The 27,020-nt window shown below is 40.8% G+C and overlaps 3 protein-coding genes across 3 annotated transcripts; 1 reads left to right on the forward strand and 2 right to left on the reverse strand.

The window, feature by feature from the left end:
• Positions 1–1,316: 1,316 nt before the first annotated feature.
• LOC146623504 (ferric reductase 1) lies at positions 1,317–27,020 on the reverse strand. Its single transcript, XM_085366694.1, has 15 exons — positions 26,834–27,020; positions 10,904–11,040; positions 10,366–10,463; positions 10,151–10,286; positions 9,005–9,208; positions 8,625–8,726; positions 8,373–8,517; positions 7,133–7,237; positions 6,340–6,455; positions 6,086–6,172; positions 3,596–3,687; positions 2,572–2,630; positions 2,311–2,448; positions 1,494–1,525; positions 1,317–1,406 (listed from the first exon to the last, which is right to left on the reverse strand). Exons 1-15 carry the CDS (start codon positions 27,018–27,020, stop codon positions 1,317–1,319), a joined length of 1,728 nt encoding a protein of 575 aa, XP_085222820.1.
• LOC146623505 (uncharacterized) lies at positions 13,131–15,474 on the forward strand. The gene is made up of 3 exons (XM_085366693.1): positions 13,131–13,816; positions 14,133–14,268; positions 14,551–15,474. Exons 1-3 carry the CDS (start codon positions 13,221–13,223, stop codon positions 15,301–15,303), a joined length of 1,485 nt encoding a protein of 494 aa, XP_085222819.1. The 5' UTR covers positions 13,131–13,220; the 3' UTR covers positions 15,304–15,474.
• Positions 16,320–18,369, reverse strand: LOC146623506 (uncharacterized). The gene is made up of 4 exons (XM_085366776.1): positions 18,308–18,369; positions 17,309–17,503; positions 17,144–17,220; positions 16,320–16,887 (listed from the first exon to the last, which is right to left on the reverse strand). Exons 1-4 carry the CDS (start codon positions 18,335–18,337, stop codon positions 16,320–16,322), a joined length of 870 nt encoding a protein of 289 aa, XP_085222902.1. The 5' UTR covers positions 18,338–18,369.

The following is a 27,020-nucleotide window of genomic DNA, read 5'->3' on the forward strand; positions in this document are numbered from 1 at the left end:
CTTACCATGTACATACCCATCAAAGGTTTCTCCACCAAACAATAAGTGATGCTTTGCTTGGGGATAAAATAATTATTATCCCGCACTGTTGTAGTAATAATAATAATTATTATTATTATTATCATCATCATTTTTTTAAAAGGTCAATTCCATTCATAAAGAAAAGGAAAACCACAAATTACTTACCGTTAATTGAAAAAAATGAAAACAAAATTGAAAATTAAAGGGAAGGCTTTAATCTTTTAATTTAAAAATATTTCAGGTTTCATCTCATCTTTTATTAAAAATGAAATTGCTGACTGTCATCACCTATAATTTAAATTCTTGGCACCACGAATGGTAAATAAGCATCTTGACAGATGACATGCTCTTTGTCTCCCACTCATTTTATTCTTTTTCTAGCAGTACGTTGGTCTTTTTTCACAACATTTTGATGTCCAACCTTTTTTAAAACAAACCTTTGTTGTGCTCAGGGTTCTGAGCTTTCACATTGTGTAAAATAACTTTGTTTTGTTTTTTAATCAAATGCCTTTTTTGGGGGGTGGGGGGGGGGGGGGGGGGGTTAGGTAGCTAAATTGGCTTGCCTACAGAAAAATTCATTACTTTACTTTATATTTATCAAAGGCTGAGGAAGACACAGGACTTAAATACAGCAGTCAGAGACAGGCTTAAGGTAAAACTCATAAAATGACCTTTTATTAGCATGTCAAAGTCCAGAAACGAAAACCACAGAAACACATGTAAGTAAGCCAACACAATGACAAAGAGAATCTAAGACTATACATGCATTAGAAACACATGGGTGTATGAAGCACACCTTAAACTTACCAAGGACAAAACATAAGAGACAAGAGACTCACAAAATAAAACAGGAAGCAACATAACAGGAAACAAAGACTTAACAACAAAATACAAGAAAACATTGGATAGCAGAAATCAGCTCACATGGAATCAAATATAAGGTCTTTACCTCTAACAGGAACTAGGATTCCTAAAAATCAACAACTAAAAATTTTATAATGCTCGTGGAAAAACATCATTGCACTCTATAATGGACAATCAGTTCTGACCAAATGGAGTTTGGTTAGATGCTGATTGCCAATTTACTTCAGTAACTGAACTTAAGGTTAGCCATGAAACTGAAAGCTTAAGGAAAATATCGAACAAAAACATCCACTAAAAAAAAAAAAGAAAAAAAAAAAAGAGAAAACAATCTCAATGGGTCCAAACTTTCAGTGCACAATATCCCATCAGGTGTATTTGGATAAAATACCAAAAGAAAAAAAACAATTCTTCAGACAATTCTTTTGGGGCTCTTATTTCACCCCAATTCCAACCAAAAGTGCCACCAAAAAGCAAATGTTTCCCAGAAAGAACAGACCGATCAGCAGACCATCAATTTTTACCTAACAAAACAATGTAATTCAATTAAAAGATCATTGCAGTGTTATGGTGATTAATTGTTAATTGCTTTTATATTTCTTTCAACTTACCGATTCTGATTCCACTTCTACAGTAGCACTGCCTGAAATCCAGAGAAGAAACAACAGTTAAAAAGGGCACAACCAACCCCCAGAGTGTTTCCTCATCTGAATCTTATTTTTCAGTTTACTTCAGATTAGTTCTGGCTTGTTTTTAATTATTTGATTTATACCGGTAGATTAAGTTATTTGATTTCAGCTTTCATTTCATTTTAAATTTGTTTACATATTCATTTACATATGATTTAAACAGTTTAAAATCATAAAATATGTGATTACATTTCTTTTAATAATAATAATAATAATAATAATAATAATAATAATAATAATAATAATAATAATAATAATAATAATAATAATGCATTAACAATTACATTAACCATTTAGCCATATACACACTCCCAGTTTCTTTTGGCCTATACTAGACTAAGAAACAGTTCAATGGCCAAGTAAAGGCCTGTTCCCTTTTCATGTCATGAAATAATGAAGCTTTTTAAGTGTAGTTTTAAATATGACTGAAAAAGGGAGGGAGGCCAATATTGGACTGAAAACTAAAATAGAAAAGACTTAAGAGAGGAGGCAAATCTGGAATACTCCTAGAAAGAATGAATGTCCCTCAGAGGAGCATGTTTTGAGAGGGGTTACACTATAGAACAGTAAGGTTGATTAGACTTTGTCAGAAAACTTTTCAGGAAAAGTTCTGAAAAAAAAAGAGAAAAAAGATTTTTTTGTACTAGAATGATGAGATGAGGAGGAGAAAAAACCTTTAACCTTTACATGCACTTTTCTAAGTGATGATTACTTATAATGAGGAAAAACAAAGATTTACCTTTCTCCTTAGATTTCCCATTATGAACCTCCAACATGATGTAAAAGAGAGCTTCCCAGGCAAGAAAGCCACCCATGACTTTCATTAACCATCCATCACTGCTGTCAATCAAGTTCAGGCCTGTAAATATGGCTCCCACTGTGTAACACAAAGAAACACATATTTAAGACCAACAGCACGGGTGACGGTGTGTCTGCTTTGGAAAATAAATTAGAATTTATAAAAGAGTGCAGAACAGCATGAAGTAAAACAAAGGCTTACCGGCTAAAGATTTTATTATCACTGCATTCAAAAAATGTGATGTGTTGAATAGATACCGCCTGTCAAACAAAAGAGAATAAATATGAAAACATAAACCGCTGAAGTCAGTGTAAGAAAGAAAGGACAGCACATATCATTTGCTTGACAGAAGCAGCAGTGGTGGACAAACACACAGTGAAAAGAGATCTGTGAAGAAGATTCAGTGCATCACCCGGCATCCTAAGCTTATTGCATCATAACCAGCGGATGGTTCTGGGTCACCTGATTAAGCCCCAAGTAAAAGCTATAACAAAACAGAAAATTTTAGGCCTAAAATTAAAAGTAGAGAGGGTTGCTGTTTCTGAGAGCTGGTTTCATGGTAGAGGGGGCTGAAAGCAGCAGCCTCCTATACCTACTTTTGAAACTCTAGGAAAACCAGCCAGTCTGACAGCAAAGTGTTCTGTTAGGATAATAAGGTACTGCGAGGTCTTGTAGATATGAGATATGAGTGTTTCCATTGAGAAAAAAGTTTTGTTTCCCTTTGGAGAAATGACTTCATTCATGGATATGTATGCTTATTTAGTATTTTGGGCGGATGGTTATATTGGTGACACTGGGAGATTGGCTGAACTGTTCAGTGTTCAATCCATGATGGTGGCTCCTTCGTCACAGTCACTTAACTGGGGCTAAGCATGGAGCATGGCCTCCAAAGCTACAGCCATTCAGTGAAATAACTAAACATTTGGTACACTGAACAGTAAAGTGCCAGTGAGAAAAGATGGAAAAGATTTGAAATTGTAATGATATTTATGGAAGAAATATGAACAGAGCTATCAGAGGTTATCAACTACACTGAAACGAGTGAACAGTGAATGCAGTCATTAAGCAGGTGCTGCCCCATGCTTTTGGCTGATGGTGTTTCCAAAATTTGTCAAATAAGTGTACTAAAAAACAATAATGTGTGTAAAACAGTCATTGAACTCTAAAATGTGTGTTGGCATGCCATAGTAAATTAAATTAGAAGCACACACAGATTGATACATACAGGTGATGCTGTGGTCCGCAGCGCAGCATAGCCACTATAGGCTGGAAGAAGGAGAGGATCATAACCAGACAACCCAACACTGGATGTGCTCCCTGGAAACCAACAGCATTAACACTGGTAATCATGATGATGTAAATATCAGTCTGACAGTGGAAACACGTAACTACAGAGAGTGTTTAAAGAATGTCAAGACAAATAAAAAATTTAAATGATACTTTGATTTTATAGAGATGCTGTTTTTAATAATTACCATTACTATTAAGAAGAGTTACTTAATAATATCTTCCAGTATGTTGGCTGTGCTTTTGATCTGTGTTGTATAGTATTGTTTAATGTTTAATTTACATCGCTTAAATTACTGTAAGGTGTAATTATCTCTGGTTGCAAAGGAGTTTTTAATGATAAGCAAATTTTTTAATGAAATTAAAAACACAGTGACAAACTGCATGATAACTCAGAGGACACAAGTCTGTGGGTCTTAAACGGTAAATGGATCGGTACTTATAAAGCACCTTCCTACTCACTTCCTTTTATGTGGTTTGAGGATGACTATTTACCCCAAGATCTGAAAGATGCCAGAATAGTGCAGCTGCACAAAGGCAAAGGTGAAAAGTCCTGTTGTGTCAACTATCAAGCAGGCAAGATCCTCTATAAGGTGATTTTAAAAAGGTTGAATACCTATCTTCAGAAGGGACACTACCAGAAAGCCAGTGCAGTTTCCCCCAGAGCAGAGGCACCGTTGACATAATGCTCGCCGCAAGATAGATCCAAAAGAAACGTAAGAAACACAATATGCATCTGTAAAACCTCTTTGTTAAGGTGTTCAACATTAGCGTCATGCCCACAATCTTGGGTATGACGCTATTTTCTGAACAGGAATCCCTCCCAAGATGGAAAAAGTAATCAGATTCTTTCATGATGGTGTAAACACAAGACTGGTCATTGGCTGAGATGATGATGAGTTTCCCATCACTCAAGTCAAGCAAGGATGCTCCAACACTCTTCAGCTTCCGTTTTAGATGTTGCTTCTCTCTGCTTTCAAAGACTTAAATACAGCCATCCAGATCACACACAAGACAGATGGAGGTAAAATTAATGCTCAGCGCCTAAAGGCAAAGACAAAAGTCACTAGATCACTTTTTCATGACTTCCTCGATCCTGATTACTGTTCTATAGTCAACAGCAAGCATGCCTGAAATAAAGATCAACAATAAGGTCCTTGGAAATTTTAACTCCATAACCGAACTTAGTTAGCTTACAAAGTATCGAGGTATCCAACAGCATTGCTAAGGAAAGTGCTTCCGATAGACTCCACAAGCAAGTGTGGAACGAAGATTCTGAGATATGATTGTTCGGTTTTTCTCTGTATCTATTATTGTAGGATCTACTGTACAATATAAAGTGCCTTAAGGTGACTGTTGTTGTGATTTGGCGCTATATAAATAAAGTTGAAATGAATTGAATAGATCCTACATGAGGGTACACAAAAATAGTGCTATTTTGGACTTTATCAATCCTAATAGCCAGTCATATATATCCTTGGGTTGAGCATTTCCTAGTACTACCGTTGGTTATCCATGCACAAACACACTTAATGTGGGAGCCAAGTTAAGATAGTTCATATGTTTTAGTATTTATATTTCGCTGTTGTTAAGCGTGGTTGTGTAATTAATAATTTAAGAAGTAAATGCATGTTTATGGTGGAACTAAAATTATTTTATTGCTGTATTGGTTTGGTTACGTAGCACCATGAATATATGTGCCTTAAAGACTCGTGTTTATAGTAAAATCCGGGCATCACGGATGTATGCAAATTAGCGCATGCGGTGCGGGAGGGGGGAGAGAGAAAAAGAGTTAACACGGCATAAGCTATACGGCAGCAGGGTAGAACAGAGCCACACGGTTTTCCTACCGTAGTAGGTTATTTTGTTGAGGATAAGTTAAACCTGACCACTCCTGTAAGATGCAAACTGTAGAATAAATTTTTTGTTACATCTTTTCACATCGGAGTCCCGTAAAGTTCTTTCTCCTCTTCAAACTGACGTTCCTGAGTGAAGCACGGGAAAACTGGTCTCACGGCTTATACACTTAATTTAGCACTTTTATCTATGCCTAAGTGCTTTTGTAACATTCACAAACACACACATACACACACACACGGTGCATCTCAAGGCTCAGTATCTTGTCCGTAGATTTACTAATTGCAGAACATTTTAAAGCTGGTATTAAAGGAGACTCAAATGTGGTACAATAAAATCTGAAGGATATTTGGATTCATGTATCAAATAAACAATAATTTGTATTCAGTAATTCCAACCAAAACCTTTGTGAACTTCGACACTAGGACCAAGTTCATATCATAAAAATCGTTATTTACTGGCAAATAATAGTGTGTTACATAGGTAAAGCCAGTTTTGTTGTTTGATTGATCTGTAATTTAAAAATATAAAACTGTAATAATTCTGATACTAGCAGAGTTAGTGTACCAACCCCAGACCAGTCCCGAGTATGAGCGAAAATGAGGATGAAAGCAATGATTGTGGCTGCTACCGTCAGAAGCATTACTCCAACATGGACCTGGAGGAACATAAAGAATACAACATGATATTAAGCAAGCCAAACATATACAAAATCAACAGTTCCCAAATAAGATTAAGCTTGGACCAACTGTCTTAAAAGTCTAACATATCTGACATATAATACTTAATATTTTCTTAGTATGTTTTTTTTCTATGATGACTCACCACAAACCAGAGATCTTTGTTGCACATTGTTGTTCCCTTGGCCATTGTTTTCAGATACCGGGCAACCATCATTCCCAGTGTTCCCGTGGTCATCCAGGCAATCAGCATTAGTGACCCTGAAAAACAGTTTAGTTTTGGAGTTCTCTCCACTTCTCTTTGTTTTATGAGTTAAGATGAGTTTCTTTCCCTGGTCCCAACATGTCTTTAGTCTATATATCGGTTTACTATAAAAAGAATTAAACCAACTGAGGCAAGCCATTAGGAGTACAACACAGAAATATTTTTATAGCTTTCAAACTGTATACAAACAATCGATTTTGATGGTGTACATTCGTACAATATGTTACAAATGATTGTTTTGCATGATGATAAGTCACTGTGTCATGAAAGAGGCAAGAGTTACTGCCAAGAAATAACTTGTAAAACATCTTGTAAAACTTGTAAAACCCAATCCACGTTTTTGGTCTATTTTGTCACGTCGAGGGATTAAACTGAATTTCCCGGCGGAACCAATCCAAGGAATTAATAGAGTTTCATCTAATCTAATGTAGTCTAGTCATTAAACGCTGTGAAATGCAACAGAAATGTAAGTCTACTTGGTATTATAGATAAAATAGTTTAATCTTAATGGAAGAAAAAATTCAATGTCTTCCCATGTTCCCAGTAGCATGTATCCTCGACTATTCACCGGTTAACACAGTGTACTAACTGTCAACTGGTTGGCCAAAGTAAGTGAGAAAGGACTTTACATAGTGACTCTTTCACACAGAGACCTCTCTGTGCAGGATCTTACCATGAGCTTTGATGATATCAGGAAATCCCCTTTCACTTACAACAGGAGTAGAAATGGCCATCTTAGTAGTGCTGACGAAGTCGTGCTTATGGAATTGGATTTGTCCTGTAGCAAAGATATCGCAAAGCTTATACACAACTGTTTGTATATGTATAGCTGTGTGTGTGTACACAGAATAAGCTGAATCAAAAAAAGAGTAACACGGCCAGGACGAATGAAGGAAAATAACCATCTGCTCTCTCAGTCGAGACGAAAAATTAGCTGCAGTTACTGAAAAAAACACATCCATAAGTGAAGTATTGAAAGGTGATGAAAGTGATTACATGGCCAAAGCATGAAACACATTATTTTAATGCTAATGGCTGAGTATTTCCAAAAGTTGATTCTGTTCATCTGGACGTAGCGTTTTGTGGGAGAAACGTTTCGTCATCATCCAGGTGACGTCTTCAGTCTCAGCTGACTGCAGGTTTCCCCAATCTTATAAACAGTACATTTGCATAATGACTGAAACCAGCCCATTGAAGGAACAAAGGACTGGGAGGTCAGTTCCTTAATCATAATTATGCAAATTCTCATGACCATTGATCAACAACCATGGCAACAACAACAACAACAACAACAATGGCTGAGTAAGTTTGAATCTGTAATCGAAAATTTAGATACATGCTGGTGTATGATTCCTTTATGATATTTTTATTTTTATTAAATTTTTTTGTTGTTTTACAAAAGAAAAACACTTTAGAAAGAAACTTTAACATAGACATGAAAAATATTCTTTTATATTTTTTTTCATAAACTGACCAGGGTTGTTAAACATGTGACTTCTTTTAAAATGTTCACACGATTGGAAAAGGAAGTACAATCAAAGGCCCTGCTTAACTGTTCAAAATAAAAGTATTTACTTGAGTATAATTTTGTTATTAGTACGTTTTTTCAGAGTGAAGTGCTTAAAGATTGCACATTTAAATAATCGCCTAAATTTTAAGAGTGATGGAACAGATCTTTCTTATGGGCGACAAACCCTCACCACCATGTAGCCTTGACATGAAGAGTTTGGACACTCTTTTTCATCCAATCACCTGCATGCATGTCTTGAGACATATGTGCTATTTTCTCTAAGTATATTGTGAAGTCCATAGTCTTCTTCATCGCATGCTATCTTCAATTTATTGATATGATAGGTTAAGTTATATAAACTACACTGCTGTGGTGTAAGAAACAGTCTGGCACATGTAGTTACCATTGCTGCTGGGTCCGCAGACAAACATGAAGTAGTAGGATTGGCTGAAACCTGAAGTCCCCTGTATAGAAATTATCTCCGTAGTAGTGAAGGAACAACTGATGACATTGTTCTGCAATGACGTTGTTATATTATAAACGTTCCCCTGTAGGACACATAAGAAATTTCACAATTTTTAAGAGCAGAAACAAAGCATTATATCTAAACATTCTAGCCTTATATAAATCACTGATATCAGAAAAACTTCAGTACCAGAGCAACAACTTGTGGAGTTGTTCGTCCTGTTGAATACATATGTTGCACACCAACTTGTCCATTACTGTTCATTCCACAAACATAAATATCATCGTTTCCCTGAGGAAAGACAAATATAGTAAGGAATTAGCATGCTTATTATTTAATGATTAATTCTTGTGGGGGGAAAAAATCCAAACTTGTTGATATTGTTTGGGAAAACAAGGCAACCAGATGTTTTCTAAAAGTTGTGAACTTTCAAAAACAAACTGAAGTTGTAACAGCAGCTGTTCACCCACAGGTGCTGCTCATGTACAAGTATGCCAAGAGCCTTACTATTGTTATCTCTTAAAAAAAATGTAACAGTCATAGAATCAAGAACATTTTCATTACGCTACCATCTTCTGATCATCAGAGAATCCAAAAGCGATGTAGCCTTCATAAGGACCAGTCATCTCATACTGGACAGCTGTACCACCGGCTAACATCATGGCTGACATGAAATAACAGCTAGCACTGACTGCTGGGTCACAGTTTGAAGGCTGACTGAAGCACACTTTGGTGACGCCACAGTTAGCGCTAGAGATGGATGCAGCTGATTTCTGGACATACACAGAGGAAGAGAGAGAAAGAAACCATGACATCATCATGTTGTACTTGAATATACCATTTAGCATTTTCTTTTCTCAGTTTGCATATATATTAACATTAAGCCAAGCTCAGTACTGCACATTACTGTTCTATAGTTCTGCTAACAAGCTATTTAGAAACTAGGTATAAATGGCTTGAGTACATAAGTACATCCATACTGTTTACAATCACCAACTAATCTAACAAGTATATCATCCACAGAGGCACAGTTAGAACACGCAGAGTTCCTGTGTCAATGACAGTACTAACCGTTAACCACTATGTTGGCCCTAACATCAACCTCTGAGGTTTTTGCCTATTTTCCCAATTGGGAAATTTTGTGCAAGACCAAAATGCATGTGTGAGACTTCGCTTGAAAAATCTCTCTCACAGTTGAGAGAAAACCAAACACTAACGTGATAGATATTAAGAGTTAACAAAAACAGTCAAATCTTAAACAAAAAAGAAAATTCTGATTTTGAGAAAACACCTATTGTATGAAAGCGCCCTAGCTCAATGGGCCATGCTAACTCTGGGCTCTCAAGAAAAGCTCTAGAAATTCAAGAGTGTATGACAAACGTGAAGCAGATTTCTAAAAATTCAGGTTTACGCATAAACTACATAAACAGCAGTGTTGCTAGACTGACTTTTTCATCTTTCATATTTGTCCATCAAGGCCAGAATATTTATTGCTTTCCATTTAGTGTGTCTGTGCTAGATAGAGCAGTGTACACCCATCTCCTGATCCACAGTCAGCCCCAGTATAAGATGTGCCACAGAATATAAAAGATGGTAGACTGCCATCAGCCTCAAAACCAACGGATACTTTCAAATCAGTTAAACTGGCCAATGATTCAACCAGCTTGTTTGGTAGTGAATTTCATATTGTGTTCAAAACAGACATTGTTACTTACAACAAGTGGTGCAGGGTCTGTACTGCCATTCCCAGTGAGGGCACCTGCAGATCTAGCAGCTCTGCCATTAGTGAAGGTCAGGACAGAGCTCATCACATTAACCCAAAATGTTGTAGAATTCTGCACAAAGGATGCACTGCAGCGACACCAAAACCAGTGTGAACTGGGGTATAAACACTTAGTCAAAGTGCTTTGCTAGAATGAATGAACTTTACCGGAACTGAACAGCTTTGATGTCTCCTGATGGTTCTGATCTCCATGTCACCTGAATGTAGCTGCTATTAAAGCCTGATGTGTGGGACACAGCCGAGCTCTGGACACACACACATGAGAGAGAGACTATGACATCATTATGTTGTTTGAATGTACTGTATATCATCTGTTTTCGTTATTTGACATGTTTATACTGTTTCAGTCACTGTTATACATAGTTAAAGTTACCAAAGGAAAGCAAATCAAATGATGTGCTGTGAAACAATATTGCAATATAATTTTAATTATGCACCTTGCAGCTTGTCACTAAAACTATGTATTAACTTTGTATAGGTAGGTCTAAGATTTGCTCTATTGCACATGTTCACATTGTTTTCTTTAGTATTTGCGTCAGAAAAAAACCTGACTGTCTTTTTCAGTAATGTACTGAATACATTAAATGTTTTCATTTTACTTCATTGATTGATATGCCCTTCAGTAGACTTAAGGTATAACATATGATCATGCATGATGCTCACATTAACATGAAAGGAAACTCACAGGTCTTTGGCTGCAGGTGAGGACTTTAGCAGCCCCTGCTGGTGTGGCAAAGGAACCTACAGGAGTCTCACTTCCCACTTCTATAGCCTCCAACAGGAAACCTGTGAATGGTGTGGAGGCCGGACCCTGTAGCTCAACTTGGAATCACAGAAAAACATTTTATTCAGTCAGTTGGACAGTTCTCAACTGGGCCGCTTCTAGACAGGCATATATGAGGGGCCAGACAGAAATGTAAAGGGGGCAAATGGTGGCAACGGAGGCAGGAAAGTGGTGGCCAAATTATTATTTAAAAAAGAAAAAAAAAAAAAAAAAGAGAGTTCACCAAATCTTAAGAAATAAAACCAAAAAATAGAATAAAAATTAAAAGAATAAAATTAAGTATCCGTCCAACTCTTTACAGCCAACATGGAATGTATCTTAATTGAATGACCTGATTCTCAAATAAATTTGCAAAATAAAGCAAGAATAAAATAAGACCTCTCACTATAGCGAATATTTACAAAACTTAAAAGGGGTTGGCATAGTAATAAAAAAGAAAAAAGAAAACGATTCACCATGTCTTTTCCTACAATTCTCAAACTAATTTGTAGAACACAGATTTAGAACAGAGCATTTTAACTTTTTGTTCTCGTTTTAAGCTTGTTTGTTTTGCAAGTAACTGAACTCTGTTGTTATAGAGTGGATTGAGGAGAGTGGAGCTGTTCAGTTGCAGACAGTCTCCTGCTTCCCTTTCCAAAAACTTAGATATATATATATATATATAGATATAGATATATATCTATAGATATCGTTAGCTTCATAGCATAATTGCCTAAGTCATTTGACTAAGTCAATGACTTAGGCACTTATGCTATGAAGCTAACGATATATCTATATAGATATAGATATAGATCTATAGATATAGATCTATAGATATCGATATAGATATATAGATATATAGTAGGGGTGCAACGATACACAAAATTCACGGTTCGGTTCGGTTCGATACTTTGGTGTCACGGTTCGATATTTTTTCGATACAAAAAAATGTTCATGCATTTTTAATTTGTCATTTATTAAAATTATAAATATATATTTTAACTCAAAAGTACAGTTTTTAAATTTAACCCTAACCCTTGTGCGTGTTTTTTATTTTGACAGCGAATGCGCACCTGCAGACCACTTATGTGCAGCCCTGGTTATTTAGCTCGTCATATTGCAGCCACAGAAATTCTTTTGTCCATGAAACCATGAAGCTGCACTTTCTTTTTGCCTTATAGTCTGATTTGTCATAACTTCTCTGTTTTGTGGTAAGCTTTTCTTTGGCTGTCACTTCTTCACCCTGACCTGTCTTATTTGGCTCAGCAGAACTGAAATGCTTTTACACACGCACTCACATAAGCTCAGCGATTCTCTGCGCGATCAACCTCTCACATGTTTAAGCTGCGGGAGATTTCACTTGTCATGTTTGCATAGTAAGCTAACGATTAATAAGACGATGTCAGAGGAATTGGTGCGCAAATTATCATCACTCACAGATCAGTGCTGTCGCTCTCTATACACAGTTCGCACGATTGCAAAGTGAAAGCAAAAAAACAAGCGCAAATTCAAACGCGACTTCAATATGTCACATATTGACAGTGGCTCACCGATGCCAATGACATAATTACCCAGCTACATTTCCGAAAGAATGCAAAAGCATTGACATATATTTTTCCTACAATAGCCCGACGGGCAGGGAAGAGATAGATTTTGGTAGCCCGACTGAAAAAAACGCTAGCTTCGGGACGTCGGGCTAGCGATATTGCAAGCCCTGTATCTGATTGAGGAATCACTCATCTTTGGAAAAGAGAGTTTATTACAGAGAAATGCCTCTTTCCAAAATAAAAGCTATACTATCCGCTTCTTCTGGGCTATATTCTCAGCAGCATAAGGAGAATCATGTGCTAACAGCTGTCTAAATGACTCGGCTAAAGTTAGTAGCATGCTTGCTTTTTTTTGTCTGCTTTCACTTGTCTTTGCACTAGGATGATGTCGGCGTAAATGTGCAGTCATATTCGTTGTGTTCCCACTAGTGCTTTCAGGTTAATCTCGTTGAAATGACCTTAACGCCACAACACGGCAAATCTCCGTTAACGAGCTACCGCCGATCGCTCCGTGCATGGGGCTAGACGGCCAACACGTTAACGAGCTAACTGCGCTAACACACTAGTTCACACCAATGTAATAGACTACTTGCACTAGGGCATGTGACGTATTTCCGTTTCCAAATAGTACCGCTTGTGCGTTTCCGGTACGTTTGCTTATCTATCGGTAGCTATGCTAATGTCGCTTCAGAATGAGTATAAAAAGGAAAGTATTTAAAACAGAACATTTTCAAAAACAGGAGAAGAAATACTCCGAGCATTGCTGTGTCCCACTTTGTTCAGCTTCAGCCAAATTTAACGGCATACTAAGTTTTCATGCCTTTCCGACCCATTCCGACTTGAGAAGACAATGGCTGTTAAACATACGCCGGGATCATTTCACGATTACCTCTCACACCAGGGTCTGCTGCAGACACTTTGCCAGTGATCAACTCATAGAGCCAACAACCCTCGATGGTCGAAGGCGGCTTATTAAAGGTGCTGTACCAACACTTTTTGAGTGGAATGGCTATAAAGTTGAACCACCGCGGCGTAGTGTTTGGGAGAGAACGGAGCGACGCCCTGAACTAGTTCCTCCTGACGATCAAGAAGAGCACAGTCTTACAAGAGATCATGACTACTGCTCAGTCCCTGAGCCATCTGCATTGGACATATCTGCATCAGCTGCAGAAGACCTGTCCAAAGACGTGGAGACTCTGAGGAAGGAAATACAGGAGTTACGTGTCCAGCGAGAATTTGGGTTACAGCGTTTTGCTGGCTCCGACACTGACATCCGATTCTATACCAGGTACATCTAAGTTCTATTCAAGCTAACTGTTTAAAATATACCAAGGTCACCATCAGTTAAATTTAGAAAGTTTTTCCAGTCTTAATGAAAACAAAATAGAAATTTACTTTTTCTCTGCTGATTGTATGTTTTATGTAGATGCTTTAGTATTTAAACAATATCCTAATGCTACAGGTAAAATACAACACCAAATACTCTTAATCAGACTATTTTATACAGCATTCCATTAGCATATTTGTCACAGTTCACATTATTTTTATGTCAGTGTGTAATGTTAATTAATGATTGACATGATGTATGTCTCTCTCGTGAATAGATTTCCAAGCTATGATCATTTGATGGCATTCTGGGTTTTGATTGAGCCTTGCATCTATAAAATGATCCGGGTTTCAAGAGCCAAGTCAGCTGCCAATCGGAACGAAGAAGTGTTGACACCTGCACGCACATCAACAGTAGGTTATGGGTTTGTTGGTAGTTAGAACTAGAGGTGTAATGTTATTGTATTTATGTACAATAACATTACTTTATGTACAGTAGCATACATGCACAGGTGTATGTATGCTAGACTCAGTATCCTTTACATACATACACCTGTGCACTACAGCACCTCATTGTTTACCCCATGGTACAGTATGGTATGCCTAACCATTACAAAACATTTAGCCAAGAAAAGAATAATTTTACTAGTTCATAGCTTAAGGAGTAACATTTTCCCTTTTGTTTTCACCTTCCAGAGGCAGCTGCTACAGCCAATTGATGAGTTTTTTCTTTTCCTGGTTTTCCTGTCAGTTGGTTTGAAGGAGAGGGACCTGGCACACCGATTTAACATACACCAGTCCACAGTGAGCCGCATTATTGCAACATGGACAAATTTTCTTGCCACTGCACTGGGGTCTCAGTGCATCTGGCTTACACGTGAAGAAGTGCAAGCTTACCTCCCTGAGGAATTCAAAGATTTCTCAGACACCCAGATGATCCTTGACTGTACAGAGCTGAGGTGTCAGACACCATCCTCACCACTTCTCCAAAGTGAAATGTACTCTTCGTACAAATCCCACTGTACGATGAAAGCCCTGGTTGGCATAGCTCCACATGGTCCAGTGACATTCATCTCTAATCTGTATGCTGGTTCGGTTAGTGACAAGGAACTATTCAAACAATCAGGCATTGCTGAGAAGTTGACTGAAGACATGGCAGTGATGGTAGATAAGGGCTTCCTAATCACTGATTGTTGTAAATGCAAAGTGTACTGCCCACCTTTTCTATCTAAGCAGAAGCAGATGCCAGCATACCAGGTTAAGGAGACGCAGGCCATAGCCAGACTCAGGGTGCATGTGGAGCGAGTCATTAGGAGGATCAAACAGAACAAACTTTTTGATAGCATCATTACCATGTCACATGTTTATAATATCAACCAACTGTTTGCAGTGGCATGTATGCTGTCAAATTACCAGAACACAGCATTAGTTAAAAAATGGGTTAAGTGAGACAAGATGGATTTTTCCCAAGACACCAGTGCCAGTACAAGTAACTTATGGAAAATGACCTGCAGCTGAGGCCACTACAGTTGAATTTCTTCCTTCTCAGCTGACAATACTTGATTACAGAACTGGTACTTGAGTGCCGATAGTTGAGTTTCAGTTATTGATAATTCAAATTCATTGCAAATGTTTAATGTTAATAATACTGTTTAATTATACTACTATATTACTATTCAGATTCAACAAAACTATTTATCAAAATTATAAAGTAAATCACTAAATCGTTTTAAAACCATAAGTGACATTGAACTTTTGTAACATCAAAAATACCATTTGTCATTTTCTACAGTTCAGTTATTGTCTAAATGTATATCAGTATGCTAGGCATGGAGTTTTAAATACTTACCATGTAAATAAGTTCTGCACAAATTCAACGTTTTAATGTGTGTTTTTAAAAATTAATTTGATGCCATTGCTTAAATAACAGTTTATTGATGTCACATAAAAGTAACATGTAACAACAAAAGAATTCATGAAATATATTGAAAATAAAACATCAGTTATTTTGTTCCAGCCAGCCTGAAGGATCTGTTTTTCTTTTTGCTGTTTTCACTGTTCATTTTTTCAAACACAGGTATCTTGGCATATATATGTAAAAAAAGAAATAGTCTGCCTTTTCTCTGATTGCATTGTGCACATCTATATCCATGTATATTCTTTGCACTAGGTAGTCCTCTTGTGCCCACACAACAAAGTCACACCACTGCATCCCACTGATGAGCAGTTGTCCTTGCACTTGCCAGTAATATGCGTGGCTCTTTTTTAGTTTAGGGGTACCACATTCCATCTGCACATATTTGCAGTCAATAAAGTTTTGTACATTGGGACATTTGAATTCGACGAAGCCAAACTGGGGGTATTCATTGGGGTCAAAAACAACACCATCAGGAGATGCAGCAAGCCAGGGGGCAATGGGGTGAATGACCAGACCACAGGGTGAGTAGTTAACATTCATTAGCCTACTATACTCTGCTGCTATTGCAGGCTCCATCTGAGTTCCTCTCCTCATGTCTGCTGTCTGCCTTGTTCCCTTCAATATACGCTCTGCTAGTGACTGCAGAGCTCTGGCCTCTGACGTGACACACCTCCCGAAACCTAGAGGCAGTCACTCTGGGCCTTCGGAGCTGATGCCACTCAGACGAAGAGCTTTGCTCACGTGTAGCTTCCTCTATTTTGTGAGCCATTTCCAGAGTTACAGACAAGCTTTTCAGATGCAGAAGCTCTTCTTCTGAGCACACAAACACACAATCTGATGGCAAGATGTCATACCCCTCCAGAGGCAAGTGCGGTGTTGGTGGTGCATCGCGGTGTAGTGTGATGTACCGGGTTGTCAAAACCGGCTGCTGATATGACAGAACACTGCCCTCCTGCACCAGCCCAAAGGCACTTTCCACAAGGGGCTTGTCAGGTCTCATGTTCATTGTGGTCACAAGTGGCCTGTCCTCAATATTAAATTTTGCATATGCCTCCGTTATTCTGAACAAGCAGGGATCTGGTAACGGACCCACCATGCCTCTGTAGAAGCCACTCCTAAAGAAAACATCAATGACAATAATGTAAGGAAGAAGGTTATTATACTGAACAACAACTAAACTAAAAACTAAAAGGTGTAAAACAGTGGTGCATAAGTTAGAGACTGGGATGTATATGTACATGACTGAGTTATCCGTCTTCAGAAAGTGTAATGTTGTATGTAAATTAATACCTATTCTGACACATGTATGTATGAAAAAAATAGCAACATACATTTGTAACACATGAAACCAAATTTTACAAATGTAATTACCGTACTCCAGTCTGGGCCATCCTATTTGGTACTGGCTTAGTGAAGATCATGGAGTTGATGGGTCCTGGCCTCACACCCTAACAGAAGACACATTTACTATGGATGGTGTTGCTGTTCATATGTAAACATGGACTAATTCAAAAACTTTAACCTCATTTAAATTACCACTGTCCGTGGCTTGTGCCATTGCTGTTCAGATTCCGTGCAGCTATGCACAGGGGGGACAACCGGCACTCTGAGTTGTGAGTAGTGTGCTGTTTGGAAGAGCAGTGCCACTGTGTGATTGCACATAACAGCGCCTGCCACACAGGAGCACTGGCTATGTGTCAGTATCACCGGCGATGAATCCAGAAGCTTAATCTAAGAAGAAAGAACGAAAATTAAAAATGTAACATCTTCATGGAAGAGCTGAACAGGAACATAGTTCAGTGTTATGGTTACGTACCCTCCTGAATGCTTAGTGTTTCCTTCTCTCCCTATTAAAACAACTTAACCATGCTTGATAACTGTAATAACTTAGATTGTGTATATTTGCAGTATTAACTTGTTGTCAAATGTTTCTGATCACCCAAACACACGTTGATTTAACTATCTGACTAGTCAAATTAGGAGTGATAAAGCAGGGAGACAAGGAAAACATTCAAGTTGATGGGCCTTTAGGAATGAACTTAACTAATGCTTAAATGAACTGAACCCCACTGAACGGGGATTAACAACTTTACACAGCTTCCTGCCTACACTTAGTCTGTGTGGTGCCTCACTCTTCCTCATCGACCTGTAGCACAGGGCTCTCACACCGACCTCCCCTGACAACCTGTCTTTATTGGACACTGAATAAAGATACAAGTACCATTAGCATTATTTCTGTATTACTCATTTCAGCATGTCTTAAACATATATATTTTACACTTAGCAAGAGTAGCATTAGGTAGTTAACTACCTCCATAGTTAGCCAACTACCTAACGCTAATATAACAGTGTCTAACAACAAAAGTGACATTAGTTAAGAAAACCTCAACTATAGTTTAGGACGACATAAAACACCGTTTAAGAAAACATGTAATGTAGAGAACTGACATCAAATGAAGGACATAGCGGAGTAACGTAGTGTTTGCATTTGACGTTAGCTAGCGTTTCTTTGTCGGTTAATTTACGTTTTCTTACCTTCGTAGTTGTGTATATATGATGCAGCATATAACTTAAATCCTTTATCTAATTTGCTGGCGGGGGTAGTCGTCACTCTGCAAATCCGTTGAACATCGGTGATGTTCAATTTTGGGAGCTCTTGTAGGCATCGAGTGTAGAACGTCGCCATGGTTTAACCGCACCGGAAGCACTGGAGCAGGACTACATAGAACGCGGAAGTGTTAGTGCAAGTAGTCCATTGAGCATTGCATGGCACATCCAACATACTGTTTTACTTTAGTCCATGACTCGCTTACCTTCAGGGTCATACGTCACATGAAAACCAAAATAATTCCAAACGCCAGATCTGAATGAAGTTCAATTTGCCTGTTGCAAGGAGAGCTTAACTTCTGTCTCGCTAGCTTGCCCTGCGCTCTTCCTTCTGACTATGCTGTCTGTGTTGAGCGCTCAGTGGATCTGCGCTGGACAGTGCAGCCTAGGCGGAGTAGTCGAACACAGATTCACTGAGCGCTCAACACAGACAGCATCGTCAGAAGGAAAATTGATAAAATAAATTACAAATGTTGTATTGTTCGATACATATGCGTACCGAACCGAAAGCACTGTATCGAACGGTTCAATATCGATACGAATATCGTTGCACCCCTAATATATAGATATATCTGTATATATATCTGTATATATATATAAAAAAAAAAACACCCAGCACGCCCCTGCGGGCGGTTTATCCTTCAAGCTCGGGTCCTCTACCAGAGGCCTGGGAGCTTGAGGGTCCTGCGCAGTATCTTAGCTGTTCCCAGGACTGCGCTCTTCTGGACAGAGATCTCCGATGTTATTCCCGGGATCTGCTGGAGCCACTCGCCTAGCTTGGGAGTCACCGCACCTAGTGCTCCGATTACCACGGGGACCACCGTTACCTTCACCCTCCACATCCTCTCGAGCTCTTCTCTGAGCCCTTGGTATTTCTCCAGCTTCTCGTGTTCCTTCTTCCTGATATTGCTGTCATTCGGAACCGCTACATCGATCACTACGGCCGTCTTCTTCTGTTTGTCTACCACCACTATGTCCGGTTGGTTAGCCACCACCATTTTGTCCGTCTGTATCTGGAAGTCCCACAGGATCTTAGCTCGGTCATTCTCCACCACCCTTGGGGGCATCTCCCATTTTGACCTCGGGACTTCTAGGTTATACTCGGCACAGATGTTCCTGTACACTATGCCGGCCACTTGGTTATGGCGTTCCATGTATGCCTTGCCTGCTAGCATCTTGCACCCTGCTGTTATGTGCTGGATTGTCTCTGGGGCATCTTTACACAGCCTGCACCTGGGGTCTTGCCTGGTGTGATAGACCCCAGCCTCTATGGATCTTGTACTCAGAGCTTGTTCTTGTGCTGCCATGATTAGTGCCTCTGTGCTGTCTTTCAGTCCAGCTTTGTCCAGCCACTGGTAGGATTTCTGGATATCAGCCACCTCCTCTATCTGCCGGTGGTACATACCGTGCAGGGGCCTGTCCTTCCATGATGGTTCCTCGTCTCCCTCCTCTTTCTTGGGTTTCTGCTGCCTGAGGTATTCACTGAGCACTCGGTCAGTTGGGGCCATCTTCCCATATATATATATGTATATATATATATATATATATATATATATATATATATATATATATATATATATATATATATATATATATATATATAGAGAGAGAGAGAGAGAGAGAGAGAGAGAGAGAGAGAGATATACACTCAACAAAAATATAAACGCAACACCTTTGTTACTGCTCCCATTCCCCATGGGATGGACGTAGAGACCTAAAATTCATTCCAGATACACAATATAACCATCCCTCCCAAACAGTGGTCACAAATCAGTCCAAATGTGTGGTAGTGGGCACATCTGCCATATTGAGATAATCCATCCCACCTCACAGGTGTGCCACATCAGGATGCTGATCTGACATCATGAGTAGTGCACAGGTGTACCTCAGACTGCCCACAACAAAAGGCCACCCTGGAATGTGCAGTTTTTTGCGCTATTGGGGGTCTGGGGACCCAGAACCGGTCAGTATCTGGTGTGACCACCATTTGCCTCATGCAGTGCAACACATCGTCGCATGGAGTCTATCAGATTGTCAATTGTGGCCTGTGGAATGTTGGTCCACTCCACTTCAATGGCTGTGCGAGGTTGTTGGATATTCGTGGGAACTGGTACACGCTGTCGTATACGCCGGTCAAGCACATCCCGAACATGCTCAATGGGTGACATGTCCGGTGAGTATGCTGGCCATGCAAGAACTGGGACATTCTCAGCTGCCATCTGCCCTGAACAATGTGAACCATGATTCATCCGTGAAGCGCACACCTCTCCAACGTGCCAGACGCCATCGAATGTGAGCATTTGCCCACACAAGTCTGTTACGGCGACGAGCTGGAGTCAGGTCAAGACCCCGATGAGGACGACGGGCATGCAGTTGAGCGTCCCTGAGACGGTTTCTGACAGTTTGTGCAGAAATTGTTTGGTTGTGCAAACCAATTGTTCCAGCAGCTGTCTGGGTGGCTGGTCTCAGACGATCTTGGAGGTGAACCTGCTGGATGTGGAGGTCCTGGGCTGGTGTGGTTACACGAGGTCTGCGGTTGTGAGGCCGGTTGGATGTGCTGCCATATTCTCTGAAACGCCTGTGGAGACGGCTTATGGTTGAGAAATGAACATTCAATGCACGGGCGACAGATCTGGTTGACATTCCTGCTGTCAGCATGCCAGTTGCACGCTCCCTCATTGCTTGTGGCATCTGTGGCATTTTGCTGTGAGACAAAACTGCACATTCCAGGGTGGCCTTTTGTTGTGGGCAGTCTGAGGTACACCTGTGCACTACTCATGATGTCAGATCAGCATCCTGATGTGGCACACCTGTGAGGTGGGATGGATTATCTCAATATGGCAGATGTGCCCACTACCACACATTTGGACTGATTTGTGACCACTGTTTGGGAGGGATGGTTATATTGTGTATCTGGACTGAATTTTAGGTCTCTACGTCCATCCCATGGGGAATGGGAGCAGTAACAAAGGTGTTGCGTTTATATTTTTGTTGAGTGTATATATATCTATCTATCTATCTATCTATCTATACATATATATATATAAAACACCCAGCACGCCCCTGCGGGCGGTTTATCCTTCAAGCTCGGGTCCTCTACCAGAGGCCTGGGAGCTTGAGGGTCCTGCGCAGTATCTTAGCTGTTCCCAGGACTGCGCTCTTCTGGACAGAGATCTCCGATGTTTTTCCCGGGATCTGCTGGAGCCACTCGCCTAGCTTGGGAGTCACCGCACCTAGTGCTCCGATTACCACGGGGACCACCGTTACCTTCACCCTCCACATCCTCTCGAGCTCTTCTCTGAGCCCTTGGTATTTCTCCAGCTTCTCGTGTTCCTTCTTCCTGATATTGCTGTCATTCGGAACCGCTACATCGATCACTACGGCCGTCTTCTTCTGTTTGTCTACCACCACTATGTCCGGTTGGTTAGCCACCACCATTTTGTCCGTCTGTATCTGGAAGTCCCACAGGATCTTAGCTCGGTCATTCTCCACCACCCTTGGGGGCATCTCCCATTTTGACCTCGGGACTTCCAGGTTATACTCGGCACAGATGTTCCTGTACACTATGCCGGCCACTTGGTTATGGCGTTCCATGTATGCCTTGCCTGCTAGCATCTTGCACCCTGCTGTTATGTGCTGGATAGTCTCTGGGGCATCTTTACACAGCCTGCACCTGGGGTCTTGCCTGGTGTGATAGACCCCAGCCTCTATGGATCTTGTACTCAGAGCTTGTTCTTGTGCTGCCATGATTAGTGCCTCTGTGCTGTCTTTCAGTCCAGCTTTGTCCAGCCACTGGTAGGATTTCTGGATATCAGCCACCTCCTCTATCTGCCGGTGGTACATACCGTGCAGGGGCCTGTCCTTCCATGATGGTTCCTCGTCTCCCTCCTCTTTCTTGGGTTTCTGCTGCCTGAGGTATTCACTGAGCACTCGGTCAGTTGGGGCCATCTTCCCAATGTATTCTTGGATGTTCCTTGTCTCATCCTGGACTGTGGTGCTGACACTCACCAGTCCCCGGCCCCCTTCCTTCCGCTTAGCGTACAGCCTCAGGGTGCTGGACTTGGGGTGAAACCCTCCATGCATGGTCAGGAGCTTTCTTGTCTTTATGTCAGTGGCTTCTATCTCCTCCTTTGGCCAGCTTATTACCCCAGCAGGGTACCTGATCACGGGCAGGGCGTATGTGTTGATGGCCCGGATCTTGTTCTTACCATTCAGCTGACTCCTCAGGACTTGCCTGACCCTCTGCAGGTACTTGGTGGTTGCAGCCTTTCTAGTGGCCTCTTCATGGTTCCCATTTGCCTGCGGGATCCCCAGGTACTTGTAACTGTCCTCTATGTCTGCAATGTTGCCTTCTGGTAGTTCAATCCCCTCAGTTCTGACTACCTTCCCTCTCTTTGTTACCATCCGACTACACTTCTCCAGTCCGAACGACATTCCAATGTCATTGCTGTATAGCCTGGTAGTGTGGATCAGTGAATCGATGTCTCGTTCACTCTTGGCATACAGCTTGATGTTATCCATGTACAGGAGGTGGCTGACAACTGCTCCGTTCCGTAGTCGGTATCCGTAGCCAGTCTTGTTAATGATCTCACTGAGGGGGTTCAGGCCTATGCAGAACAGCAGTGGGGACAGAGCATCTCCTTGGTAGATCCCGCACTTGATGGTAACTTGTGCTATGGGCTTGGAGTTGGCCTCTAGTGTTGTACGCCACATCCCCATTGAGTTCCTGATGAAGGCTCTTAGGGTCCCATTGATCTTGTACAATTCTAGGCATTCCAGTATCCAGCTGTGGGGCATTGAGTCATAGGCCTTCTTGTAATCAATCCAGGCAGTGCACAGGTTGGTCAGTCTGGTCTTGCAGTCTCGGCTGATTGTTCTGTCTACCAGTAGCTGGTGTTTTGCACCTCTGGTATTCTTGCCAATTCCTTTCTGTGTCCCGCTCATGTATTGACCCATGTGCCTGTTCATCTTAGCCGATATGATGCCTGACAGGAGCTTCCATGTAGTACTGAGGCAGGTTATTGGTCGGTAGTTGGAGGGGACCGGTCCCTTCTTGGGGTCCTTGGGGATCAGGACCGTCCGGCCTTCAGTTAGCCATTCCGGGTGTCTTTCGTTAACTAGCAGCTGGTTCATTTGTGCTGCCAGACGCTCGTGGAGTGCAGTCAGCTTCTTCAGCCAGTAGGCGTGAACCATGTCGGGCCCTGGTGCTGTCCAACTCTTCATACTGGAGACCCTTTCTTGGATATCTGCCACTGTGATGGTTATTGGACCCTGTTCAGGGAGGTCGCTGTGGTCTGCCCTCAGATCCTCTAGCCACTGAGCATTGCCGTTATGGGTTGCATCCTTCTCCCATATGCTCTTCCAGTATTGCTCCGTCTCCAGCCTTGGTGGTGCTGTTCTCTTATTGTTCCCTTGCCACTGAGAGTACACCTTTGCTGGTTCTGTGGAGAACAGCTGGTTTATTCTCCTGCCTTCTATCTCTCTGGTGTACCTCCTCAAGCGGCTGGCCAAGGCTGTGAGTCTTTGCTTGGCAGTTTCCAAGGCCTCAGGTATGGACAACTTGCTGTATTTCTTAGGCACCTTCTGTCGCACCTTTCTGCAACTCCGTTAGTTGGCTAACCTCCCTCCGTGCTACTTTGATCTTGCCCTCTAGCCTCCTTCTCCATGGAGGGTACTGCCCCTTGTGGCTGTTCAACTTGTAGCCAAGCATCTCACTGATCACTGCTGCCGTATTGTAGATCAGCTTGTTAGTGTCGGTAATCGTGGTTGTAGGTATTGCCCGTAGTGCTGCATTAACATCATCTAGCAGACCTTCTGAGGGTACTTCACGTAATCTTGGTAACCGGCTACGGGGGATCCAGGTTTCAAGCTTGGCCATGTTCCTATTTTTCAGGTCAGTTCCTCTCACACTCAATGATCCTTCTCCTATCGCACTTGGGGCTATGTACCCAATCTCGGGTGGGGGTGATGATATCTCCCCCCTGACCTGGCGTCCTGACTCCTCCTTGCCGTAGCATTTGTGTTGTACCTCGTCAATCTCTAGCTGTGAGAGCAGTCCCTTCTTTCGAATGTTGGAACACTGAGCTACTAGTTGTTTCGCCGTCATTGTGGATGTTGGGTATCGAAGAATCCATAGGTCCCTCATCCTATTCATGTAGCCCCTTCCGCCGGGGTTACTTGCGTAGTAGCATTCCAACAACGCCCTGTTTTCGTCCCTTGCCCACCGATGCCTTCTTGTTCCAGTAGCCCACTTTTCGTCAGGGTGCCCTGGTTCCTCAACACCTGACGCGGACCTTGTTGATCCGGGCGACGTCCGAGCCGGCATGCCTTCATATTTATCTGTCTCGCTCATGTCTGCGGTAGGCTTGCTTAGCATAGGGGGTCTGGATACAGACGCCCCAGGCAGGAATCGAACTTGCGATCCTCTGTTCCAAAGGCGTGTAGTTTAACCACTACGCTATCCAGCTGCTATGTATATATATATATATATATATATATATATATATATATATATATATATATATATATATATATATATATATATATATATATATATATATATATACCTATATAGATATATATCTATATATATCTATATATATACCTATATAGATATATATCTATATATATCTATATATAAAGCCTAATTGGATTGCACCACATGCTTCATTGCCTGGGGGATGTTTCATTGTTTTGCATTAGTTGGTTATATGGCAGCCATCTTGTTTTCGCCCGTGTGTGTCATTTGGTTTAGCTAAACCGGTATTTAAGTTCCCCTGTGTGTCATTTCAGGAGGTCAGTTTGTCATATGTTTGTTTGAAGCTTTAGTTTAGTCTATTGAGTTGACCTCTTTTATTGGTTTGCCTGTTTAAGTTTTGTCTTTGTTAAATATATTTTCATATTTTTGGGTCAATAAAACCCCTTTTTTAAATTAAAACCACCTGTGTCCTTTATGCTTTACTGCTTGGTCCCTGACATCTATCTGGATCTCTGGATATAGATATCTCCAAGTTATTTCTTATGGACTTCTCATTAGCCAAAATCACTAAATTCCTCTTTCTTCTATGTAACAGAAATGAACAAGCTTTGCTAAAATCGCTGTGATTACATCAGTATATGAAACGAGGAAACTGCTTGTTCATTTTTGTTACATGTGGTGTCTGACAGACGCCAGACACCACATGTGAGAAGAACAATGGACTAGTCTCCCATTGAGTGTAGAAAGATAGATGTATGTTTAGCTGTTAATTATCTTAAGAGTCGCTATGATTTTAACGACAGAGATGTGTTGCTTCGTTTTGCTCAGCCCTGCCTACTGAGAAACCTGACACCAGCTCATTGCAAACAGTGACTGGCTGTTCAGCTGGCGGGAGGGTGAGTGGGGGTTATCTGCCTAGGCTGTGCGAGCCTGCACAAAAACAACGAGGAACGAGCCAACCAGAGGTGAAACCTATCATCTCATGTGTGCCTTTTCCAGCGGATTTTCCAGCTACTGTAGCAAATCATGCCCATTTTCAGTTTTTGGGTAATTATTATTTTCTTTCTCAACTTCTAAAAGTTTGATTTAAGGATGTTTGCTTAAGGGAGAGTTGCCCCTCCTTGCCCCAGCCGGTGTTGTGCCATAAAGTGATTGCTCGTATTTAAACTGCTATAAGTAACTTGTTGGGCTATAATATGTGAAACATATGTCAAATGCATCCCTCATGGATGCCATAAAGTCATCTTGAGCCACAAACAACATTCGTGTAACAAGGTAGAAGCCGCAATCAGTTTGTGGCAGTGACTTTTATATAACCTTTATTTATGCAGTTAAAAAAATAATAATTAACATTAAAAATGTCTTTTGTAAGAGTAAGTTGGCCAAGAAAACAGCAGAAATGGCACCGGCACCGGTGTTCTCAGTCATGTGATGAAAACAAAGTTTTACTGTATTACAAGCAGATATGTCAGAGTCTGACATAAAACAGAGATGCTTCTTAAATTGCCTGAAAATATATAAATGTTTCCCTATTTTGGGGTTAGCCCTTAAAAACACGGCATTCTTAGATAATAATACATAATTTCTATTATGATTTTTCTCTGTACAGGCTGAGATCCTGCTGCTTTGGGGTTTAATGCTCTTTGTTGATTTAGTTGCATGGCTGAAATCACAAACATATCAATGGCAATGAGTGAACTGCTGATCGATCGTAAAATCACCCGTTCTCACTCCCGAGGCGTAACATGTCGACGTTTTGTCACGTCCCGCGGCGTTCCTGAGGAACACGAAAGGAGACCTTCAGCGTTCTTATGGTACGCGGCGGGCTATGGCTTAGTCCTGACCATAACCTTATTCCTGACCTTAACCAGGACTTTAATGATGTTAAATCTATACATCGGATTTATTTGTTCGATACTGACGGTACTAGAACACCAGTCCATCTAGTCGGCACCCTCTTACTCCTCTCTTCTTACCTTTGACATCCTCTCCAACTCTGTAGCGCCTTTGCTCTGTGGTGACTATGAAGGGCGATGGTGCCGTTTGTGGGCTCAGCCCTGATTGATGGGATTTCAATTCTTCACAACTGTCTATAACCAGACCTGAGCTGTGTCCTCGGATGAGTGGAGCACTGCACAACAGCAGCAATACAAGAAGATCCAT

The sequence above is a fragment of the Diplotaxodon limnothrissa genome, linkage group LG11 (assembly GCF_057381915.1).
Source record: "Diplotaxodon limnothrissa isolate DT_005_m linkage group LG11, D_limnothrissa_male_GT1.1, whole genome shotgun sequence".
Lineage (NCBI taxonomy): Eukaryota > Metazoa > Chordata > Actinopteri > Cichliformes > Cichlidae > Diplotaxodon > Diplotaxodon limnothrissa.